The 25,651-nt window shown below is 38.0% G+C and overlaps 2 protein-coding genes across 3 annotated transcripts; both read right to left on the reverse strand.

Annotated features, from left to right (window-relative positions):
* Positions 1–12,690: 12,690 nt before the first annotated feature.
* LOC104227144 (chitinase 1-like) lies at positions 12,691–13,773 on the reverse strand. Its single transcript, XM_070162064.1, has 2 exons — positions 13,767–13,773; positions 12,691–13,331 (listed from the first exon to the last, which is right to left on the reverse strand). Exons 1-2 carry the CDS (start codon positions 13,771–13,773, stop codon positions 12,691–12,693), a joined length of 648 nt encoding a protein of 215 aa, XP_070018165.1.
* Positions 13,774–15,472: 1,699 nt separating this feature from the next.
* On the reverse strand, positions 15,473–22,864 carry LOC104227137 (calcium-transporting ATPase 4, endoplasmic reticulum-type-like). 2 transcript variants are annotated; one of them, XM_070163004.1, is made up of 10 exons: positions 22,846–22,864; positions 22,598–22,704; positions 20,830–22,313; positions 20,349–20,421; positions 20,136–20,257; positions 18,775–19,056; positions 18,289–18,666; positions 17,677–17,786; positions 16,446–16,674; positions 15,473–16,333 (listed from the first exon to the last, which is right to left on the reverse strand). In XM_070163004.1, the coding sequence occupies exons 3-10, from the start codon at positions 22,243–22,245 to the stop codon at positions 15,755–15,757; spliced, it is 3,189 nt and encodes a 1,062-aa protein (XP_070019105.1). In that variant the 5' UTR covers positions 22,246–22,313; positions 22,598–22,704; positions 22,846–22,864; the 3' UTR covers positions 15,473–15,754. The 2 variants fall into 2 exon arrangements, with proteins under 2 accessions (XP_070019105.1, XP_009777607.1); XM_009779305.2 differs by lacking the exon at positions 22,846–22,864 and having other exon boundaries at positions 22,598–22,735.
* Between the last annotated feature and the right edge of the window lie 2,787 nt (positions 22,865–25,651).

The following is a 25,651-nucleotide window of genomic DNA, read 5'->3' on the forward strand; positions in this document are numbered from 1 at the left end:
TATTGTATATGGATCAGGTTGCACGCCGCAACAATATTGTATATGGATCAGGTTGCACGCCGCAACAATATTATACGTAGATCGGGTTGCACGCCGCAACAGAGATATAATGAAATAGGAGCGGGTGGTACGCCTACCATAAGATATCATGAAATGGGAGTGGGTGGCACGCCTACCAAGAGATACATGAAATGGGAGCGGGTGGCACGCCTGCCACAAGATATCAAAAATGAGATCGGGTTGCATGCCTGCAACAAGATGTGAAAAGAAAGTGAAATATGCCTTTATTTTCTTTAATCTCGTTAGTGGTTGGATTTGATTCCCGAGGTGGGAAATTTGGTTCGTGACAAGTTGGTATCAGAGCTCTTGGTTACATGGGTCTCACAGTTCACAAACAAGCTTAGTAGAGTCTGAGGGATCAGTACGAAGACGTCTGTATTTATCCCCAAAGGCTAAAGAGTTAGGAAAAATTTCACTTCTATTCTTCTCTGTCGTGTGATTTTGTTCTCTCAATGCTAAATTGAAACCTCTATTCTTGTCCTTTCGCGAATGGCGAGGTCATGTACTGCTTCTTCAGCCGAGCAGCAGCACAAACCGATAATAGATCAGCTACGTCTTCAGAGGCTTTGTGGAGGTTGGATAAGTTTCACCAAGCTCTTCACTACTACATTCAGCGGTGCATCTACTGAGGATCCCCAGGTTTATCTAGACAGTTGTCATGAGGTTCTCAGGAATATGGGGATCGTGGAAGCCAATCGGGTCGATTTTCCCACTTTTCGCTTGTCTGGATCCGCCAAGACTTGGTGGAGGGATTTCTATTGGGCTAGACCAGCTGGATCGCCAGCTTTGACTTGGGAGCAATTTACTCAGCTATTTCTGGGGAAGTTTATCCCCATCACTCAGAGGGAGGCCTATCGGAGGCAGTTTGAGCGTCTCCAGCAGGGTTCTATGACTGTTACCTAGTATGAGACCAGATTCATCGACTTGGCCCGTCATGCTCTTATCATACTTCCCACTGTGAGAGAGAGTGAGGAGGTTCATTTAGGGACTCGCCCAACCCGCTCAGTTAGCTGGAGGTAGAAATAGAGGTATTAAAGGTGGAGGTAAATGTATTAGAGGTAGGGGTGCAAGTACTGTTCTGGTTTGTGGTAGAGAAGCTTCAGTATTAATTTGCACCATATTTGGTCAAGCCTAGTGATTCTTTGAGTGACCCTGTTTATGTGTCTACGCCGGTGGGTGATTCTATTGTGGTGGATCGCGCCCATTGTTCATGTATAGTGGTTATTGGAGATCTTGAGACTCGTATAGATTTGCTTCTTCTGGACATGGTTGATTTTGATGCTATATTGGGGATGGACTGGTTATCACCTTACCACGCTATCTTGGACTATCATGCTAAGACTGTGACCGTAGCCTTACCAGGTTTGCCTCGTTTAGAGTGGAGAGGGACTCCTAGTCATTCTACCCGTAGTGTTATCTCTTATGTGAAAGCTCGGCGTATAGTCGAGAAGAGGTATTTGGCCTATTTGGCATATGTTCGTGATTCTAGTGCTGAGGTTCCTTCTATTAATTCTGTGCCCGTTGTTCGTGAGTTTCCTGAGGTATTTCCTTCAAACTTGCCGGGTATGCCACCCGACAGGGATATTAACTTTTGCATTGATTTGGCTCCTGGCACTCAGCCTATTTCTATCCCGCCGTATCGTATAGTCCCGCCTGAGAGTTGAAGGAGCAGTTGCAAGACTTGCTTGAGAAGGGTTTCATTAGGTCGAGTGTTTCACCTTGGGGTGCGCCGGTGTTATTTGTTAAGAAGAAGGACGGATCGATGAGAACGTGTATTGATTACCAGTAGTTGAACAAGGTTACAATCAAGAATAAGTATCCATTGCCGAGGATTGATGATTTTTTTGACCAGCTTCAGGGTGCCAAGGTATTTTCGAAGGTTGACTTGAGATCTGGCTACCATCAGTTGAGGATTAGGGCATCCGATGTCCCTAAGACAGCTTTCTACACTCGGTACGGGCATTATGAGTTCTTGGTTATGTCATTCGGGTTGACAAATGCCCCAGCAACTTTCATGGATTTGATAAACTGAGTGTTCAGGCCTTATTTGGATTCGTTCGTGATAGTATTCGTTGATGACATTTTAATATATTCCTGCAGTCGGGAGGAGCACGGGCAGCATCTTAGAGTGGTTCTTTAGACCTTGAGGGATAGTCAGCTATATGCTAAGTTCTCGAAGTGTGAGTTCTGGTTGAGTTCAGTTGCATTCCTAGGTCATGTTGTATCAGCCGAGGGTATTCAGGTTGATCCGAAGAAGATCGAGGTAGTCAAGAACTGGCCTAGACCAACATCAGCTATAGAGATCCGAAGTTTCTTGGGATTGGTAGGCTACTATCGTCAGTTCGTAGAGGGGTTTTCATCTATCGCAGCCCCGATGACCAGGATGACCCAGAACGGTGCCTAGTTCAGATGGTCAGACAAGTGTGAGGCGAGCTTTCAGAAGCTCAAGATAGCTCTGACTACGGCACCGGTGTTGGTTTTGTCCATATGTTTAGGGCCTTATACAGTTTATTGTGATGCATCTCGTATTGGTCTTGGTGCAGTGTTGATGCAGGATGGCAAGGTCATTGCCTATGCTTCGCGGTAGTTGAAGATTCATGAGAAGAACTATCCAGTTCATGATTTGGAGTTGGCAGCCATTGTTCACTCGTTGAAGATTTGGAGGCATCATCTGTATGGCGTGGCATGTGAGGTGTTCACGGATCACAAGAGTCTATAGTATTTGTTCAAGCAAAAGGAGTTGAATTTGAGGCAGAGAATGTGGTTGGAGTTGTTGAAAGACTATGATATCACCATCTTATATCATCAGGGAAAGGCCAATGTGGTGGCCGATGCTTTGAGTAGGAAGTTAGCCAGTATAGCCAGTCTTGCTTATATTCCGGTCGGAGAGAGACCGCTTGCTTTAGATGTTCAGTCTTTGGCCAATCAGTTTGTGAGGTTGGATGTTTCTGAGCCCAGCTGTGTGTTAGCTTGCACAATCGCTCGCTCTTCATTATTGGAGCGTATCTGAGCTCGGCAGTATGATGATCCCTATTTATGTGTCCTTAGAGACACGGTGCAACACGGAGGTGCCAAGCAGGTTACCTTAGATGATGATGGAGTTTTGAGATTGTAAGGTCGAGTTTGTGTGCCTAATGTGGATGGACTCCGAGAGTTGATCTTAGAGGAGGCCCATAGTTCCCGGTACTCTATTCATCCGGGCGCCGCGAAGATGTATCAGGATTTGCGGCAGCATTATTGGTGGCGTAGAATGAAGAAGGACATCGTTGCATATGTGGCTCGGTGTTTGAATTGTTAGCAGGTTAAGTATGAGCATCAGAGGCCTGGTGATTTATTTCAGAGGATTAAGGTTCCCGAGTGGAAGTGGGAGTGGGTTACTATGGATTTCGTTGTTGGACCCCTGCAGACTTGGAAGAAGTTCGACGCAGTATGGGTCATTGTTGATAGGCTGACCAAGTTAGCGCATTTTATTCCTGTGGCATTCTCCTATTCATCCGAGAGGTTAGCTGAGATCTATATCCAGGAGATTTTTCATCTTCATGGTGTGCCTGTGTCTATCATTTCGGATCGAGGTACGCAGTTTACCTCACGTTTCTGGAGAGAAGTTCAGCGAGAGTTGGGCACTCAGGTTAAGTTGAGTATAGCATTTCATCCTCAGACAGACGGACAATCCGAGCGGACTATTCAGATTTTGGAGGATATGCTCCAAACTTGTGTCATTGACTTTGGAGGCTCGTGGGATCAGTTTTTGCCTTTAGCAGAGTTTGCCTACAATAACAGCTACTAGTCGAGTATCCAGATGGCTCTTTATGAGGCCTTATATGGTAGACGGTGTCGGTCTCCGGTTGGATGGTTTGAGCAGAGAGAGGCTCGGTTGTTGGGTACGGATCTGGTTCAGAATGCCTTGGACAAGGTCAGGATTATTCAGGATAGGCTTTGTACATCTCAATCCAGGCAAAAGAGTTATGCCGACCACAAGGTTCAAGATTTGGCATTCATGGTCGGTTAGCGGGTATTGCTTCGAGTGTCGCCTATGAAGGGCGTGATGAGATTTGGGAAGAAGGGCAAGCTTAGCCCTAGGTTCATTGGTCCGTTTGAGATTCTTGATCAAGTGGTAAATGTGGCTTATAGACTTGCATTGCCACCTAGCTTATCAGTCGTGCATCCAGTGTTTCATGTGTCCATGCTTCGGAAGTATCACGACGATCCATCCCACGTGTTAGATTTCAGCATTGTCCAGTTGGACAAGGACTTGTCTTATGAGGAAGAGTCGGTAGCTATTCTAGACCACCAGGTTTGTCAGTTGAGGTCGAAGAGTTTTCCTTCTGTTCGTGTTCAGTGGAGAGGTCAGCCTCCTGAGGCATTAACCTGGGAGTCTGAGTCTGATATGCAGAGCCGGTATCCCCATCTTTTTCCCGACTCAGGTACTTCCTTCTTCTGTACGTTCGAGGGCGAACAGTTGTTTTAGAGGTGGAGAATGTGATGACCCAAAAGGTCATCACTTGCTTTAAAATAAATTCTGTATTTCCGAGGCTTTGAAAACCTCATTAAGAGTCACCTTGATTTGCGTGCGCAGTTCGGGCATGTAGTCGGAAAGATTAAATATGAAAATCTGTGAAAAATGATAACAATTTAGTTAAAAAATGAGTTAATTTGACTTCGGTCAATAATTTAGGTAAATGGACCCGGACCCGTGATTTGATGTTCCCGGAGGGTCCGTAGGAAAATATGGAACTTGAGCGTATGCCCGGAATCGAATTCCGAGGTCTCAAGCCCGAGAAATAAATTTTTTAAAAGAAATTATTTTCTGAAATTGTTTAAGGAAAATTGAAATGAAATTTGCTGAGAACATGATGGTATCGGGCCGTATTTTGGTTCCGGCGCCCGGTATAGGTCTTATATATGATTTAAAATGTTTATGTGGAATTTGGTGAAAACCGGATGTCATTTGACGTGATTCAGACTTACATTGTAAAAATTGACGTTTAAAGAAATTTTGAGAAAATTTCATTGATCTTGAGGTTTAATTTGATGTTCATGATGTTATTTTGATGATTTGATTACACGAATAAGTCCGTAGGATATTTTTGAGGTTTTGTGTGCATTTAGTTTGGAGTTCCGAGGGCTCGAGTGAGTTTTGGGTAGGTTCCGGGATGTCTTAGGCTTAAAAATAGAGTTGTTGCAGGCTCAGAGAGGTGGAAGGCCTCTGAACAGGCCAATGCGGTCCGCACGATATGGACTGCTGCCGCGGAGAGGCCTGTGCGGCTGCACTAGTTTTTATACGGTCCGCGGTGAAGAACACTTCACTGGTCTGACTTTGGAAGCCTATATATTTTGATCCATAAGGAATTTTGAGATGATTTAAATACAAAAAGTTGTAGCCCTTTGTGTCTAGTTTCCAGAAAGGTAAAAAAAATAATTTGGACATCTACAGAGAAAGTTATGGCCAAAATACTAAGACCTGTCACTGCAGAGCACAGGGAGGCCTGTGCGGCCGCAGTTGATTTTGTGCAGTCCGTACAGGGCATCCGAGGGTAGTATATTTAGACGAGATTTTCAGTTATTTTTTATTTTTCAAAACTCCAGAAACATAAGAGGCGATTTTTCAAACGACCTTTCTTCTCCAAATCAATTGTAAGTCATTTTTAACTAGTTTTCTTCAATCGTTAACATCTTTTAACATGATTTCAACTTCAAATCAATGATATTCATGGGGAAAATTGGGTGTTTTAGGTAGAACCTAAGTTTTTCAAAAATTAGGGATTTCAACCTCGATTTGAGGTCCGATTTCAAAACAAATTATATATTTGAGTTTGTGGGGGAATGTGTAATCGGGTTTTGGTTCGAACCTCGAGTTTTGACCACGTGGGCCCTGGGGGCAATTTTGACTTTTTGGGTAAAACTTTGAAAAACTCATTTTCATACATTCAAATTGATTCATTTAGCATTTATTGATGTAATTAAGTAACTTGTGGCTAGATACGAGCGAATTGGCGGTGGAATCAAAGGGTAAAGCTATTTGAGTTGTGTTCGAGGCATCGAGGTAAGTGTTTGGTCTAACCTTAACTTGAGGGATTAGGAGTTATGCCCTATTTGCTATTTACTTCTTGTTGAGTACGACGTATAGACATGGTGGCGAGTATCTATACTTTAGTGTCAAGCATGACCGTGAGTCTTATATTGTGATTTTCATGATTTCGTTGTATTATTCATGCCTTGGTGAAGATTTCTAATTGTGTATAAAGTTTGTGGAAAGAATTGTGACCTATGAACATTGAGGAGCGTTGGCTCAAGTTGTATATTGAAATTGTGAAAGTATAAGTGACAATTGAACTTTTAGAGCATTGGCTCGAGTTGTGAAGTGAATTGTGAAGTAAGAGTGAGAAAAAGAAGAGATCATTATGTTGTCCCCTTCCCAGCCTATTGTTGAGTTGTGGTTCCCTTCCATTGTGTTCTTAATTGATATTACGGATGCTTAGGTTGATGATTATCCGTGTTGGATAAGGATTATGTGTATAGCTGAGGTAGTTAGGTGTCAGAATGAGGTTGGTTATAGCTGAGGTAGTTAGGTGTGGTGAAGAGTTTGGTTATAGTTGAGGTGGTTAGATGTTGTAACGAGTTTGGTTATAGCTGAGGTAATTAGGTGTGGTATAAAGTTTGGTTATAGCTGTTTCTCCCTTGTCGGGACATGATTGCTTGTGCTGTCGAATCCCTTGTCGGGACAGTGTAGACCTTATTGATCTCTTGTCGGGACTCTTGTTATAATTGTAAACATTATATATGGATCGGGTTGCATGTCGCAACAATATTATATATGGATCGGGTTGCACGCCGCAACAATATTATCTGTGGATCGGGTTGCACGCCACAACAACATTATATATGGATCGGGCTGCACGCCGCAACAATATTATATATGGATCGGGCTGCACGCTGCAACAATATTGTATATGGATCGCGTTGCATGCCGCAACAATATTATATGTGGATCGGGTTGCACGCCGCAACAATATTATATGTGGATCGGGTTGCACGCCGCAACGGAGATATAATAAAATGGGAGCGGGTGGTACGCCTACCACAAGATATAATGAAATGGAAGCAGGTGGCACGCCTGCCACGGGATACATGAAATGGGAGCGGGTGGCACGCCTGCCACAAGATATGAGAAATGGGATCGGATTGCATGCCTGCAACAAGATGTGAAAAGAAAGTGAAATCTCCCTTTGTTTTCTTTAATCTTGTTAGTGGTTGGATTTGGTTCCTTTATATTATATTGATATTCTATTTTTATCTGTTTTTCCCCGAAGCATGTTTCCCCCTCATATCTTTACTTGTTTATTTTCGTATTTCTTTTTCTCTATACATATATTTGAAATGCACAAGTTTATTTGGTAGTCTCACTGAAGCATGTTCCCCCCTTCTGTTGATACAGTGACTCATAGACTCGAGTGCACTCCGAATGAGGTGGAGTCTCACTGATCCTTCGGTGAATTCCAATCTCGTCTACTATGAGGGCTCGTCAAACTGATTATCTATACCTGCAGGCATGAATGCAGCGTCCCCAAAAGAAAGACGTCAGTACGAATAATGTACCGAGTATGTAAGGTGGAACTGAAAATAACAATAAGTCAATATTAATTAAAGACATATAAGAATCAACCTGAATATCTGAAGTGCCACCATATATGCATACTTATCATACTTTCATATATAATGCTTCTCTTTGAGACTATTTATATTATCCATATCGTATGATGCACGACTGCCCAAGTGACCAGTGATAACTGCCTAACCGGTCGTCGCACGGTGGTAATTATATGACTGCCTAATCGGTGGTAAATAATGACACATAACTGCCCAACCGGTGGTAACTACCCGACCGGCCATAGCCCGATAGTAAATGCATGTCTGCCCAACCGATCGTAGCTCGATGGTAAATGTGTAACTGCCCAACCGGCCATAGCACAGTTGTAAATGAAGATGCATGTCTGCCCAATTGGTCGTAGCTCGGTGGTAAATGTGTAACTTCCCAACCGGCCGTAGCACGGTGGTAAATGTAGATGCATGAAGATGCATGTATTACTATATTATGAACGTTAACATCTTTATTGAATACCTCAATAGAGACTTAGGAACATACTTAGACATGCTTGAATATTACTTTACAGGAATGAAAAACATAGATATCCTTAATTGCTAAGAGTAGAACCATTTATGGAATAGCATTACGTTCGCGTATCGTTACTTGGATCATGCCAAAAGAAGGAAGGATTAGCCTTAATATACCTGAGCCGATTCTCTTAACAATTCCTCTAACACCCGTCTTTTGTGATAAAATACGTAACGGTAGATCGAATTAGGAAAAAATCCGTATAATATTCTTGAGAAAGATTATACTGCGCTCTTCTAAAATTTGCAATTCACGGTTTATCCATTGGCATGGAATCAACAAACAATGTCATTTATGTTGTAGCAAAAATTTAACAGTTTCCATGTAATCCCACCTCCAGAATACAACTTTGCAATATCAAATCATGACCAGATTGCAATCTTACGACATTTATATAGTGACACAAGTATTCCTCAATGCATAATTGTTTCCATTTCAGTTACTTGTAGCATTCCCCAAAGAAATTCAAGAGGAAACCTAATAATTGAATTTTGAGGAAAATCTCTCATGAATTCCTCCCTGGATTCCTGATCTTAGTTGTTACGAAAATGAAACACCTTACTAGTGTAGGAAAGCTCTTAGTAGGTGTGACCCATTTATTAGATGACTAATCCACCTAATCTTCTAAGCGTGACACTTATGTAAGAACTTTAAGAGTTACTAAATTGAAATGGGGGGTGCTGTCACGTTGGGTCTCGTAGGCCTTATCGAATCTTTTAATTGATCTCCCACTAAAAGTTATTACCTAGTTATTCACATAATTAAGAATTATCTCAAATTACTTAAAATACTACTCACTTTTAACACACGTTATATATCTTACTATAATAGTTATGTGGTATCTTGTGTGACACTAATCCATAAATATCGGGTATTATAGCTCAGACCTTATTTTATCTCAAAATGTCAAACTTCGACAGAACTCATTTTCTTCGATTCGCTTACCCCTCTCACCTTCACGAATTTACTTATCACTTGCTTGAAATAGCATAATACTTGTAATCTCCAAATAATCTTGTCCTTGAACTAATGTCAATTATCCCACGACAAATTCATCATACAATATTATAGGGTATAACATCATCGTAATATAATATTGCGGAGCATATCATCATCGTAATATAATACTGCGGAGTGTAACATCATCGTAATACTACGGGGTGTAACACATAGACAACTTTACGGTTGCTCCAAGGATTCCGTTCAATTCAGTTTGATAAAGATTATTCAATCATGTTCCGTCATATTGCTAAATATTTTCAATAATAGATCAATTATATTGATTCGAAATGTTATCTTATTCTAAATATATTGTATGTATAGGTCAAATATAATTTTTTATTTATAAATATAAAAGGAGAATTCCAAACTTTGCCGCTTTTATTTCTACAACCACAATCCAATTGTTATCTAAGCCGGGGACAAAGAAGAATGTACAATAATAGCTCATATAATTAGGAAAGGAAACATGTCCTGATTCATACATGAAAGTCTGAATTGTCTATTAGTTTAAAAAGTTCAATTAGGAGGTATCAAGCTACTTCAGAAGAGTGATTTAATTCCAACTAGGATATATTTTACATAACTATACACTATTGAAAATTTTATTACCTTCCCTCCTCAAGCTTTAATTTAATTACCTCCTATATACAAATTTACCAATTATATACACTTTAGGAATTAAATGAGTATCCCTTTATATTAGGAATCAATTATTTCCCATCCTTATTCTCTCTCCCTCATGCTCTCTCTCTCTCTCCGTCTCTCTCTCTCTCTCTTTACGTCTCTCAATCCCTAGTTCTAGTAATATAGAGCAAAGAAAAAGAGACTATCAATTTCAAAATTGACAGCCTACGCTTTGAAGTTTTGAATTTGAATTTGGGTTTTCAAAATATATTTATTTGTTTGAATTGGGTGTTGTTGCAAACAATTGGGAATTCTCTCTACGTCTCTCTCTATCTCTCAATCCTAATTCCAGTAATGTAAAGCAAAGGAAAAGAGAGCAACAATTCCACCATTTACAACCATTAAAAAACTTTGAAGCTTTGAATTCGAATTTGGATTTTCAAAAACCATTATTTGTTTGGATTGAATGTTGTTGCAAATAATTGAGAATATTATTTGGAGTTTATATCTCAATTTTGAAGGTGTTTTGATGAAGATTAGACTTGATTTTGGTTGAATTTCAGATTGAAACTCGAAGACGAAGAAGACATGACATACATTATACAGTAGAAATTGTAATATTGTATAATACAGTAGAAATTATATTTAAATATTGTATGAAAGTTGAATAATATTGTATAAAAATTATATTTAAGTTGTATGTTATTGTAGTTGTATATAGCTGCGTAGAAATAATGCATGAAAGTTGTAGATAAATTGTAAATAAATTGTATAATATATTATTAGTTATATGAAATGTATTTTTATTATGTATAAATCAGATACAAAATATACAAAAGACATATTGTATAAAATTTGTATAAAAATTTGGCATCCATTTGAGTATTGAATGTTTGATGTTGGATTAGCTTGACAATGTATCGAATTTGTCTAACTTGATGTTGCCTTTAATTTCACTTTCTTTACCGGTTTTTGTCGTTTCGGATGTTGTTCATATACATGAATGAAGCATACCCAGTTGTTTCACATTAATAAAATACTAAATACACGTAGGAAAAAAATAATCTAAATTGCAATTGTTTGGAGAGAAGAGGGGAAAGATGAGAGAAAAAAGGAAAATGGTGTAACTAAATCACTTGATTGAAGGTACAAATAATAGATTGAGAGTTTTTTAAGGTGAATTGTATATATTTTATAACTAAAATGTGTTTAGGTCGGATAAATACCAAAACATAAACATTTTTCGTAATAAAATTTTAAATAGTGTGTATGTAGGTAAAAATCCCTTATGTAATTGGATGGAAAGGGTATGAATATGGATTAGTTATTGGCCTAAAGTTCTCTTAATATTTCATGCAAAGACCTCGCTTAATTTTTTGGCACCTCACTTGGGCATTTGTATCTATACCCGCTTTCTGTGTCACGTTTTAACTTATGTCCGCTTTGCAAAAAAAATTGCAAGCGTACCTGTTTTTTCGCATAACTTCAGCATACGAGACTGGAGTAGCAAAGGCAATCACGCAAAACTTCAGCATTTCTAGTAGGCGGACCTGAAGTTCTGCTCTAGAGCTGAAGTTTTTGTTTTGTAACTGGCGAACTTCAGTTCTAGAGTTGAAGTTTTGTTTTGTAACTGACCTAGAGCTGAAGTTTTTATTTTGTAACTAACAAACTTCAGTTCTAGAGTTGAAGTTTTTGTTTTTGTAACTGGCAAACTTCAGCTCTAGAACTGAAGTTTTTGTTTTGTAACTGTCGAACTTCAGCTCTAAAGCTGAAGTTCTTTAATTCATTTGTAAAATTTCAGCACTGTATAAGTTGTTACTCATTTCCTCAAAAAACTAATAAGGGCTCATCAACAGGAGCACTACTATGGTGGAGAATATCTGAGACAAGCATAAGCAGGGCAACTTTTGTTGGAATTGAAGTTTCTTTAAGCGTCAAAGACTCTGTTAGAACTTCAACTACCTGCAACTCAGTAGCAACATGGTAACTGTTTCAGGAAAATACAATGGAAACAATTACGATCACATGATCCCTCAATTCATTCATGGTCCTATTTATTACAATTACAATTAATGTTCAAGTCTCATCTTTATGCTAAATAATATAAAAAAAAACTTCAAGAACTGATATAAATGCATTTGGATAAATTTGTTTTGTAAAAGCAAAACGGGTTGGAGATATATTATGACCGAGAGAAGAAGAAGAAGAAAACGAAGGAGGAAGAGAAAGAGGGCTGAAGTTATTTATACCTCACTTTCGTCTTAACTATATTGGACTTTTGGGCTGTCCTAGTCCCATTGACTCCTTGTAGAAATGACATTAGGTAGCCACTCTAAAGGGCTGCTATTTAGGAATTAGCCGGTGCGCCTTGAATTTTAGCTTTTCAATTCAATTTTTCAGAACAAAAATTGTCCCGGATTGTCTCGAAGTTAAGATTATTAGTTTAAAATTTTATGACAAAATATGTATTGACTAATCTTTAATAGCATTCGTGAGAATGGCTATACGTGGACTTGCCTGTGGACTCCTTTGCAATCTTATAGATCCTTCCTCTTGATATACCACCAAATATTCTACACTAATTATAAGCATAGCATCAGTTGGTCCTGACTCTGTAAGAGTCAACCACACAAAATTAAACTCATGACATTATCTAATTATTCATCAATATCAGCGTTTCTTTCTCTTTCAGATTAAGCACAAAATATTCATAAACCACATAGTAGTATATATCAAATACTCATAATTTTGTACAAACAAAGAGGAGCATAACTTTAGATTTATATGACCATTACAATATTGCATACGAAATGCCAACAAAGATTAAAGCATTAGTGGGATATGGCCAACAATGCTTGTGATTGTTTCTCATATTTGAAACCGTTAGATTTAGAATCATCAGCACTCCACACAAATATCCCAGCCAACTCTCCTTTACTTTTCAGCTTACTACACGCTGTGAAAAATCCATTATCTGGAGATAATCCCCCACTCCCATCAGTGCTGAAACTAGCCAACATCTTTCCCCCTTCATAATTGGATCTTTGTGTAGCAAAATAGTTCATGAATTGAGACACAGTAGTTCCCTCATCATACGCGTAAAATTGGAAATTAACATAGTCTATAATGTGACCGTAGCTTTTCCATAGCGCCTGATATTGACTTTGAACTTCATCATCATCAAATGGAGCTATTGAAGCAAAGGAAATGACTCCATTATTCTTGAGTGTTGTAATAAGTCTGCCTATGCACTCTGTAAATGTATCAGGATCAGCTTGAAAATGTTCATAGTCGATATCTATCCCATCCAAATTGTATTGCTTAATTATATCACTAAGAGAAGAGACTGCATTTGAAACCCAAGAATCAACAGAAGAAGGGTTGAAATAGGCGCTACTTCCTCCAACACTGTCTCCTCCTAAACTCAATGCTACTTTAACATTCGAGTGTTGGGTTTGTTGGGAATAAACCCCTTACCAAAATAATATTCACGGTAATAAAAGCGGAATAATAATGTAGCACCGAGATACGGTAATTAACAAGAATAAAAGAGTAACAATGACACCAAGATTTTTACGTGGAAAACCCTTCTGAATAAGGGAAAAAATCACGACCCCGAGAGGAGCAACTGATATCACTATAATAAGGAATTTACACTTTGTAGGTCCGAGTAAAAATACTACAAAGACCACTATAATACTCAAAAGAAATAACCCTCTTTTGATATTTCACCTCACTACAATATTGTTCACACTCTTTATTTTCTTCACAGGCTATTTTCTTATACACTGTCTGTGAAACCTCACTCTTTCTTTCTAGCTCTCAGATATATTTTCCTCTGAGATTGTGATGATAAAAAATGAGAGCCGAAGCTCTCATTTTATAGGCAAAAACGAGCCTCCCATACTTGACATTTCAATGTTCTGCAGCCTACTTTCTTTGACAGACAAAGAAAACGTGGGCTGCTGCTGCCTATATTGAAAACTGAAGCAAGGAAGAAAACTTCTTCCTTAAATTAAGGGGCTGGACCCCACAAATCTCCCCCTCCAGTCCCATTCACCTGAAGGGGATAACATCGCAATTTCTAGTTTGAGTGTATGCAGACAAGTCCTTTGCATAGCTCAAACTTGTCTCTTTGTACCACTTTGGTCAGCATATCCGCAGGATTTTCGCTTGTGTGAATCTTTTTGACTTGTAAAGATTCGTTCGCCACCTGCTCACGAATCCAATGATATCTCACATCTATGTGTTTGGTCCTTGCAAGGTACATAAAGTTCTTGCTAAGATCTATTGTTTTGTAAATGGTTTTGGTTTATCATTAGATGAAACGCCACCTTTGTTATTCACAATGTAGTATTTCCCACCATATATCACAAACGTCATAAATAAGTTGAAAACAAGTAAAAATCCAAGTTTTACTACCAGGTTTTAGGATAGCCAATTGCCACATGCTTGCCACAAGCACGACGACCTCAAATGTATTTGGATTGGTTGAAGGATTCTTTGATAGAATAACTTTAAAAGCATAAAAGGTAGAACAAGGAGGATTGATTATCTCACCAGTGAAAGTGAAAGGATTGAAAAGGCCAATTTGATTGAGAAGGCCCACATGATTTTGGATGTTACACTGATAAACCAACCAACCATGAGACGAACCACAACATATATCAACCCGATGTAATGGTAACTTGAAATCCAATAGTATTTTATCTTTGGTTACACTATATAAGCTTGTATTAGTGATCCAGCTGTCGTGATGTCTAAAGATCATTAACAGAGGAAGTTCACTTGAATTGATGCGTGCATTGTAATTGTTGGATACGAAGGAAAACTATGACTTGCACACTACCCTAAAGCGCACATATAGCGCAATATGAAATCTCTTTCAAAAGATTCCTCACTTCACCAAATCGTTAAATTAAAAGAATTTTTGGTCGATTAGAAAAAGACGTGTGTTTGCGTCAAATCCGTCCCTAATATAGCGCAATATGAAATCTCTTTTTTTCCTCTCTTTGTTTTATTGCCTAGCTTATATAGCGCCAGAATTATTGGACAGAGGATCTAAATTCCTTGAAAATAGGAGATTTTCCGATTCCGTTTCATAAACGAGGCCATGCAATTAGGTTTCATATTCTACATTTAACTCTAAGTTGAATTAGGATTGCCTTCAATGGTACAAAGCGGTACATAAAATTTTATCGGAATATGGTAAATACTTATAGAAGGCATGAAGCAATATTAGAATTTTGTATTTTACTTGCTAATGCAATTGAATATGTTATTGGTTAAGTAAATTGGTCATCGTATTAGAGTTGAGATGTCAATAACCAGACAGTGACAAATATTTGCTTGGGCTTTTACTGTTATTCTAATTGGAATAGTCTGTTCAAGCGAAAACGAGTTCTGTGAGTTCTCCAATTGTTGTAAATACATAGGTTAAGATCTTTTAGCCTTTTTGGCCAAGCTTCTGGAAGGCTATATGTTGTGAAGGCTGAAATAAAGATGTTATGGCTACATGTTTTGAAATTTGTTTGGTGTTTAAGATGGGTGATTTTGGTTCTGAATTCTAAGACCAGAGATCAGCTAGGAGATCGTATCATTGCTATCATCCTGTTAAACAAGGGGAAAAGTAATTCATTCAGAAGATATGTCAATATTAAAACTAATACTATCATCTGAGTGTTACAAAATGTCTAATGAATCTAATTAAATTTGGCAAGGTCCACACCAACCCTCATCATTTAACAGCGACTGGGCTGGGTTAAAGAAGGACCAAGAGTATAGGCTAATCAAACCCACTTGAGGGTACGAATAACATAAACTCTGTTAATAATAAGTCCCAAAACATTTGTGGTATTCTGAGCAGCTCCAGCTGAAAGTCCATTGCTTTTACCTCTACTCTTCCTTCGACTTTGTGGGTCTCCTTGCACTCGTTCGAATACCACTCGTGCACCTTCCAATAAACTTCAAAATCTCGTCAATTAATATGACGGGCAGTGCAACAGCCAATACTAACAGCCACTCGTTCAGGCTCAGTGGAACGATACCAAATACTTGAGCAAGGAAAGGCACGTAGAGGATCAAGAAGTGCAGACCAAATGAGACAGACATGGCCAAAAGAAGCCATGGGTTGACCCATGGTGGCATTGTTAAGAGGCTTCCATCTTCCGAAAGGGCATTAAGAGAGTTGAACATTTCAATCGCAACCAATACAGAGAGGGAAAGGGTCATGGCTTTCACCTTGCCTTCCACGAAGTAATCACATGGTTTGTCAAAGCTGATCACTTGTGACCCTGCAGTGAAAGGTGAGGCGGTGAAATTATCCCAGGTTTTGCATTGACCCCAATTAGCAAGCTGGGAGTAGGTAACGAGACTATGGCCATCTCCACTTAGATCAATGCCAAGAAAAGAGTCATGTGTGAACCAGATGATAAAAACTCCCACAGTAGCAACTCCAACATACAATCCAATCACCTGCATCAAGCATTTAGAAATGATAAGCACAAGGATTTCATTCTCACATACAAAAGCAGGAATTGGGAAATAAAACTAAAAATAAACAAATAACGAAATATGTAAAACCAACCAGATAGCGAAATAAAATCCAGGCACTGATCAATGAGTCATCGCTTCTCCTTGGTGGTTTCTTCATTATATCCTTGTCTGGTGGATTAAATCCCAATGCTGTAGCAGGTGGTCCGTCAGTGACCAGGTTGACCCACAAGAGTTGAACTGGGATAAGACCTTCAGGAATGCCTAGCGCAGCAGTAAGGAAAATAGAGGCAACCTCACCGATGTTTGAGGAGATCATGTACCTGCAACAAGAAAGTATCGATATATGCACTTCTGTAATGATGCACTACAAGGACTAAAGACTAATAACATACAAGAAGATCAAAGAAATGTTGGAACGATTGCACGTATGATTTACTCCCCTTTAAAAAATGATAACCAATTTATCCAAATCACATAACTCAAGAATGCCTCATACAACTGAATAAAAAAGAATTAAAGCTTACCCAAAAGCATGTCAAACCCAAAAGAGTTATTGCGCACATGTAAGCAAAAGCAGCAGGTGTTATCTTTCCCTGATAAATAACTTTTAAGACTGCACAATTTTCTTCCTCTTTTTTTTTTTTTTGGGGGGGGGGGGGGGAGGGGGGATAATGGTGGTGTTTGGACGACCGCGTACCAGTACCCCTTAGGACCTATAGGGGTACTGGTGCGGTACCCCTAAAGATCCCTTACCCCGTACCCTTAAATCCCCTTAACCAAAGTCCCTTTAAGGAACCCCCCCCCCTTTTTCCGGTACTGCCCCCGTGCCCAGTCCCCTTGAGTACCCAGAACCCACCTCTTAGAGAGCCCTACCTGCTACCTCTCACAAGCACCAATATTGGTACCGGGTAACTCTACCCGACTCTGCACAATTTTGTAAAACAATAATTTCAACTTTAATCACGCCAAGTAACAAAAGTTGAATACATATCTCGGATAGCCTAATATTAAATTTTCGAACCCAAAATGATAAAAGTACAGTCTCTTTTTCTTCTTTGTTCTTTTGATAATAGTGTCCGATCCAACTTGTGTGCACCTCGTTGTTCCACCAGGTACCTGCTGCACCCAACCAACGCAGGTACCACGAAGCACTATCCACCAAGGCTTAGCCAGATCGGGAAGAAATCGCCTAGTTCTATTTTAGCCTCCGCTAGAATTTAAACCTACGGCTACGACCTCATGATAGAAGTAAACTATCATCCAATCAAGAGTACCGCTGATAGAAATATTGCCAACTGAAGGACACGAGGAAGAAAATAAACCTGATGAAAGCCTTCATATTGTTATAAATGGACCTGCCTTCACCAACAGCAGATACAATTGTACTAAAATTATCATCTGCCAAAACCATATCTGATGCTTCCTTTGCCACCTGAGACCAAAAATCTAACATAAGCACCATGACTAGAAGACTGGCTTCAAAAACCCTTCAGGATTCTCATCAATAAGAATAGAAAACCTGACAGTAAATATACATGTATATATCCACAGGATCTATTTTGTCCCCCAACCCCATCAGAAACTACAGGAATTTGCACATTGAAAATAACAATCAAATTGACACGAGAATCTGCTACAATACATGCTATCACTGGAAAATGAAGATAAGTTTCTATCAGGAAGCACATCAATGGACAGTGTAAACAACCCAAAATAAGACGAGTATATACAATATGATATGTTAGCCTCATTCTGGGTAGACACGCATAGGTATACAATCATCCAGGAACAGAGTCAGATGACTGCCAACAGGGGTATATCAATAATTGGCAGACAGAAACCATACTTTATGCAAGTACTGCAGGAAATAAATTCTAGCTACATGCCTCCATTGACATGGTTCACAAAAACTAGTACTAGTATCGTCATTTTACCTCGGTTCCAGCAATTCCCATTGCAATTCCAATATCGGCCAATTTCAGGGCAGGTGCATCATTCACTCCATCTCCGGTCATCGCAACCACCTCACCATCTTCTTTGAGCAATCTCACTATGTCTTGTTTATGCCTTGGCTCAGCTCTGGAGAATAGGAGACCTCCGCTTTGCCTTATATGTGCTTTGGGGTTCGCAAGCTCCATAAATTCTTTTCCTGTTAAGCTCCTCGAACTGATATCTTCATGGCTTCCAAAGACACCTATCTCACGGCAGATAGCTTCTGCTGTATTCTTGTTATCTCCTGTAATTACCATAACACGAATTCCGGCTTGTCTGCAATCCTCAATTGCTCCGCGTACCTCTTTTCTAGGAGGATCCTTAGAAAAGATGAAAAGCAAAGCAGTCCATTCAATATCTTGATGTTCAAAATAGATGAAGGTTGTAAAACAAAAATGAAACAAACAGTCCACAGCAAGTTAACTTACCCTTATCCCAGCCAAGCCAACAAATATGAGTTTACTCTCAATGGAAGGGTAATTAGCAGGATTAAGTAAAAGCTCATGAGCTGGATGGTCTTCATCACCGTTATAGGTTAAAAATTCAGGTAGATCCTCCTTGTATGCGAAACCGAGGACACGTAATGCCTTGGAGGACATTTCATGAAGGCTTTGCAATATATGATTTCTTGAAGAATGATCCAATTCTACAACAGAACCGTCTTGCAGTTGCACATATGAGCTTCTTTCCAATAGATTTTCCACCGCACCCTGAAAATGAAGCACCATATGTTAGATATATAAATCCCAAAAAGCACACATCACCAAAGAGTCATCCAGGAATAAAATATCTAGAACGAGTCTATACTAACCCGTGAGCACCTACTCACAAACAGAATAAAAAGAGTAAAAAGTTCAGTTGAATAGTTAAACCAATCCTGGATGACGGAGCAGTATTGGGGTACGCTGGCAGCCCGCACAAACTTGCCAGTTCATGATGAATCCTCATGAAGGTGTTAAAAGGAACGGGGTAGACCTAAAATCACATGAAAGGAAGTTGTCACGAAAGACCTAGGTGATATCGACTAGTTGGGAATAGGTTTTAGTCTTGTTAGATAACTTACTTATATTTTTTGTTAAGGTAAATAAGTTTATTAACAAATTGGCATATAGATATGTTAACGCAAGACTCGAACCCGTGAACTCCACCTCACTTTGGACACCCTTAGCCACTGGGCTGCCTCTCTCAGTTGTAACTTCTTCTAATATTATTATTATTACTACATATATATATATATATATGTTCTTTTTATATTATTTGATATAATGATGATATGAGTTAAGCTTAAATGAAGTGAGGATTCATACAGCTGGCCTAACTTGTTTGGGATTGAGGTGTACTTGTTGATGGCTTCAACAACAGCTAAATAGCAATAGAGGCCGAGCGTATGAAGTTCAAATACCAGACACAATACACATCTTGCAACTTTTGACAACTGTTGACCTCGATGAAGAAGACACTGACAATATGGAAGCATATGGTGCTTAAACTGCTATTTAATAATGTGCATTCTCCATATTTAGGGTTACCATGAGAATACTCTGAAGTGAAAAATCACACAGATCCATAGTAGCAGTTCCATAGAAAGAAAAAATTAAAAGGGAGCATAAAAGTGAAGTGCCAAAAAAACAAAAATTGCAACACAAGCAGCCAAATCAGAATCTGCACAGAACCAAATATTCATGCTGATGCATTAATCATTATGCTTCCATAATCCATAGTGCCAAGAAATATCAAATCAAAAGTGTAGGCAATCGTAATAGAGAATCCAAGGGAATAAAGAACATACCTTCACAAGTAATGATTTTCTACCAGAGGGGGAAGTCGTGATGACACCCATGGATTTCCTATCACGGTCAAATTCAAGAGTAGCAATACGCTGTTCAATTTTGTTCCATGCGTAAGAACAGCCTACATTCAGCCAATTGAAGTCAGGCCATGTGCCGTGCCAATGAAGTCCCATTATGGACATAACAACAATATAACAGAAACTGCAACTTACGGAGGCCATCTTTGTCACTTGAAGAGGAATTGGATCTGAGGCCATCAGGAAGTCCCATTTTCTCAACCAGAACCTTAAATCAAATCAAGAAACTCTAAACCAGTCAACGGAAAGCTTTAAAAAAGCGAATAAGTCTGTTTTTAAAGTATATACACAATATCAAGCAATGTACATCAGAGATAATTAACTTAATTCACTCTTTGTTTGTGTTGGGAGGGAAGGGGTGGTAGCCAGCAGAAACTATGTAGAGACAAAAAATAAACAATGTAGGGGTCAGAAATCTGATTTTTACCTTCTATAAATGCCATTGATAAATCAAGGATCCACATTCCAGACAATGATAAATGACCGTTTCTAATAAATAAAGCTTAGAGTAACTGAATAATGGTTTAGCATAATACAATAACATACTGGATAGACGGCAGAGATACTAATCTATTAAGATAAGCAAAGCAATCCACTTCAAATATAAAATCAGTACCTTCAGTGCCGCTTCAGTGGGCAGCCCGCTGGCAATATAGTGCTGGCCAGATTTTTCAACTCCAGAATCATTGCAGACAGCAGCAATTTTTGCGATTATTTCTAGGTTAGAGTCCATCCGACCCATTGGCCAGTCCTGTATCTTTCCATCAAAGGGATCATATGTGGTCCCTTCAACATCGAAGGATCGAACTGTGTTAGCCTTGGCACCCATAGCAACAAGCTTTGACACAGCCATCTGATTAGTAGTCAGAGTTCCTGTTTTGTCAGAGCAAATAACAGTTGTACAGCCAAGAGTTTCAACACTAGGCAATTTACGAACAAGTGCATTCTTAGCAGCCATCTTGCGTGTGCCAAGCGCCAAACAAGTTGTAATGACTGCTGGCAGACCTTCTGGAATGGCAGCAACTGCCAATGCCACCGCAATTTCAAAATAATAAGTGCATTTCTCAAATGAAAACTTGAAATTCCTTGGCCATCCATCAACAAACTCCCAAGAGAGGAAGTATTTCACATTAATCAGCCAAACCAAAGCACAGATGATACCAATTATGGCAGTCAAAACTTCTCCAAACTCATTTAGCTTTTTCTTCAATGGGGTATCTTCCTCGCTTTGTGCCGCTTCATGAATCTGCAAATGCACATTCCCTATCTCAGTATCCATCCCTATTTGAGTAACCAAACAAATACAATTTCCATTCACCACAGTCGTTCCAGCAAATACCATACATTTCTTCCCCTGGATATCAACATCCTCTGTTACAACTTTAGTGGTCTTACTAACTGCCTCACTCTCACCAGTCAATGATCCCTGCTCAAGCCGAAGAGTCGAACTGATCAAACTCAAAACTCTCATATCAGCAGGTACTTTATCTCCAACTTTCAACTCAACAATATCCCCTGGTACAAGCTCTTTAGCAGGCAAGCTAGAAATCCTTTTACCATCACGGATCACACAAGCAGTCTCAGACTGAATTTCCTTCAATGCCTCCAATGCCTTCTCGGCATTGCTCTCTTGCCAAACACCTACTATAGCATTAACAATTAGGATCAAGAAAATCACTAAAGGCTCCACGAAAGCAGTGATTTCCTTCTCACCGCCTTCTTCTCCATCTAACCAAGCCAAAACAAACGAAATCACCGCGGCACCAAGCAAAATCCTAACTAATGTATCATTAAACTGATCTAAAATCAACCTCAAAATCGACTGCCCTTCGTGCTTCTCCAATTCATTAAAACCATAGATCTGCCTCCTTTTAACAACCTCATCCTCACTCAAACCGTGATTCCTATCCACCTCGAACTTCTCCTCACATTCCTTCACATCTTTCGACCAAGCCGGAAAAACTTCCTTCTCCGACACACTTTTACCACCTATATTCTCTCTCTTCCCATAATTTTCACCTCCTTTTCCCATTTATAACCTCCAGAATCAGTAAAATCTAGTAAAAACCCAGCCAAAATCTCTAAAAAATACAGATTCACCTGAAATTCAAAACAAATCGAGAAAGTTCAAACTCACAATTAAATCTCATGATCGGACCATTTCATTATCTCAAAATTCAAAACAGGTAACAAAAATTAACCCTAACAATGATCTAGAGCAATCGCAACCATAATAGAACCTCCATTATCACAAAATTCAAAACAGGTAACAAAAATTAACCCTAATAAAGATCTAGAACAATCGCAACTACAATCGAAGCTTCTAGAAGAAAAATAAACACAAATACGTAAACGAAAGAGATGTTTGAGGAAGCGGAATTTACCAGAAGAGTGGAGATTTGGAGGAGAGAGTGAGAAATGTTACTGTGCAAGCGGACTTAGGATAGTTATGGTATGGGTCTCTCTCTCCCTCAATATCTCTCTCGGGAAACTGTAGAGTTGAGAGAATCGAAAAATAAGAGATCTCTGCCCTTTACTTTATAATACTACTAACAAACAGAGAGATAATTAATAAATAAATTTAAAAAAATAACGATAATAGGAAGAGAAGGTGAAAAAGCGGAGCGCTTACAGATCGGCTTTTGCTATTAGCTTCTGCGTACTTTCTCACTTTTAATGGACTCTGATTTATTTTATTGTTTTATTTTTTAACTCTTTCGTGCTTTTTGGTATTTCCACTCCTGAAAAAATGTCTAGAAAGCTCCATAGTTTTGTGAATTGACCATTTTGACCTTTGATAGCGAAACTTAACTGAAATATAAATTATTATTAGATATAATAAAAACCAGTACTTGTGAATTTAGAACGACAATAGTTTGGAGAGTTTAATTTATTAGCATGACAAATATCAGATGTAGAGTGATCCTAAAAGGATAAAAAGAATAAATTCATACAAGAAAATGGCATAATTATTGTTGAAATATTATTATGTCTGATTTTGAAGTTTGTAGGATTTTTTATGCTATTGAATATCGAAATAAATATATTATTTTTAAGAAAAAAATTGGCATTGTTACTAATATAGCACATCTATTCAATTTTACTATTGTGGACTTTATAGCACATTATACTTATAATCTCAACAATTAAATTATCAAATTCTTTTCCAATAACTTATGCCAGAAAGGGGACAAAAAATAGACTAACGAAAATGGGAAATGATTATTAAAAAAAAAAAAAAAAAAGAGGAAATGATTGATCCATCACTTTCTGAGTGCTCAGGGGTTATTTTGTCATTTAATAGGTAAGCGGCCATATCTATTCGCTCACAAATGCTTTGACCCTTTGCGAAATCGTTTTAGGGGAGAAGTGGGAGGTCATCATATGCTGAACCAATAAGAATGCGCCACGTAATCAAACGGTTGGAAATTTCCTGTGCTTACGACCTTGAGATGACGTGTCAAGATATTAGTGGATGCACGTGTTTAGAACTATTTCGTGGTCGGACAGTGAATCAACTACTATATGATTAAGTTAATTCATTTTAAAATTTATCTAATTAATCATATTTAATGAAAAGAGAAATTTCCAGGTGCTTACCTTGTGCTAAAGAAAAGGGAATAGAATAATACAAAGAGTGATGACTGGGGATACCTAGGGATACAGCATATTCCTTCTTTCTATACTTTTACTATTTGTGTTTTATACTATTATTCTATTTTATTATTTTATATTATTTTGAATCTATGGTAGCTCTCCTTTTCCAAAAAAATAAAAAAAGAGTTTAATGTTTACTTACTAAAGGGAGAAAGAAAATTAATATCAGTTATAAGTCGATTGCAAGTAACTATCTACGCTAAGAATGTGTTGCTCAGATGCGGACCTATCTCGAGGGATTACCAAACCTTATAAATTTCAGGTGAAATCTTGTATATGTATATGTATATTCTTGAAAATGATTAACCCTGAATATTAAAAGCCATTAGGATGAACTAGTTAAGCAAAATACTAGTGGACCCCGTCTTAGGGTTGTGCATAATATGGCAAATATCGAATTATTGTACTGAAATCGAAAATTTTGGTATATGATATTCGGTATTTTAGTATTGGTTAAATTTTTAAAATAATTTGATATTATGTATGGTATTTAAAGAAAAAATATCAAAATGTTAATACTTTACCGAAATATATATTAAATTATTATTAATTAACATACTAAGTTACACAATACTTTTCGTTGGTATTCATGTTGAGATTGGCAGTAAAGCCCATATACTTCTTTAGAAAAATAGAGAAATAAGGTAGGATGTAGATTTTAATTATTACTCTTTAAATTGCCAAGCAGTTTAATGTAATATTTCAATGATTTTGGGATGTCTCTTACTCCGTTACTCTTGTATTGTTGTTGTATATGTTAGATTAGTCCTTCTTGTATTCTTTAATTTCAACAATCTACGCAAATAACATGATATTTCTAATGATTAAATATATTCTTTTATGTACTTTTTTGTCTCTTAGTTGATATCTGATGGTTTTGGACGAAGATTTTATCAACAGTCAAGTGAGTTTAGAACGTTTTTATTGAGTACTTTCATTAAGAATATTACAATATATAGCTCTATGCACTAGTTAATATTCAAGTCGAATAAACCAAGATTATCGAACCAAATAAACAGAAACTAGAAGGAGAAATGCCGAATCATATCAAATGTAATTAGGTATGGTATTGATATAGCATTTTAAGTAATCGAATACCAAAAATATCAAATTAAAATGATTAAATACCGTACCGTACCGATCAACTAACACCCCTACTCCGTCTCATTAAAATCCTAGGTCCACCTATCGTGTTCATAGCCTTTTTGATCCGGCTAAAATAAGCTGATCAATATACAATCAACGGTACTCGCTTAAAATATTTTATTGATTACCAATTACAATTGCTTAATGTAATAATAGTTATATGTGGTTGACTTTTGATTAACTAAATAAATTTAAAATATTTAGACGGCAAGTTTACGGAGATTAGACTCCAATTAATAGACATTAGGAAAGAATTTATAGTTCAATTACATTGAAGCCCACATGACCTTTCTTTAAAAAATCTATTACGTTAGAAAATAAAATTTACATTGATACTATTAAAATTAGGGGTGTACAAACCTGTTTACCCTAAAAATTGAATAACAATTAAACTTGTAATGTGATTTTAAGGATACGTGATTTCACTTAATATCAATTAAGAAACTTGAAGATAAGAAATAGAAATTGATAATAATGTAAAGCAAACCACAGAGACCTTGAGTTGGAATACCCTCGAGCTAGTAGAGAAAGAACAATTAAAAAACAGCGAACTGATGAACAAGAGCGTAAATTAAAGAGAGATTATTGTATTGCTTTTTTTTGTGTGTGTTAATGTCAGGTGTCTACAAATGATA

The sequence above is a fragment of the Nicotiana sylvestris genome, chromosome 11, assembly GCF_000393655.2.
Source record: "Nicotiana sylvestris chromosome 11, ASM39365v2, whole genome shotgun sequence".
NCBI lineage: Eukaryota > Viridiplantae > Streptophyta > Magnoliopsida > Solanales > Solanaceae > Nicotiana > Nicotiana sylvestris.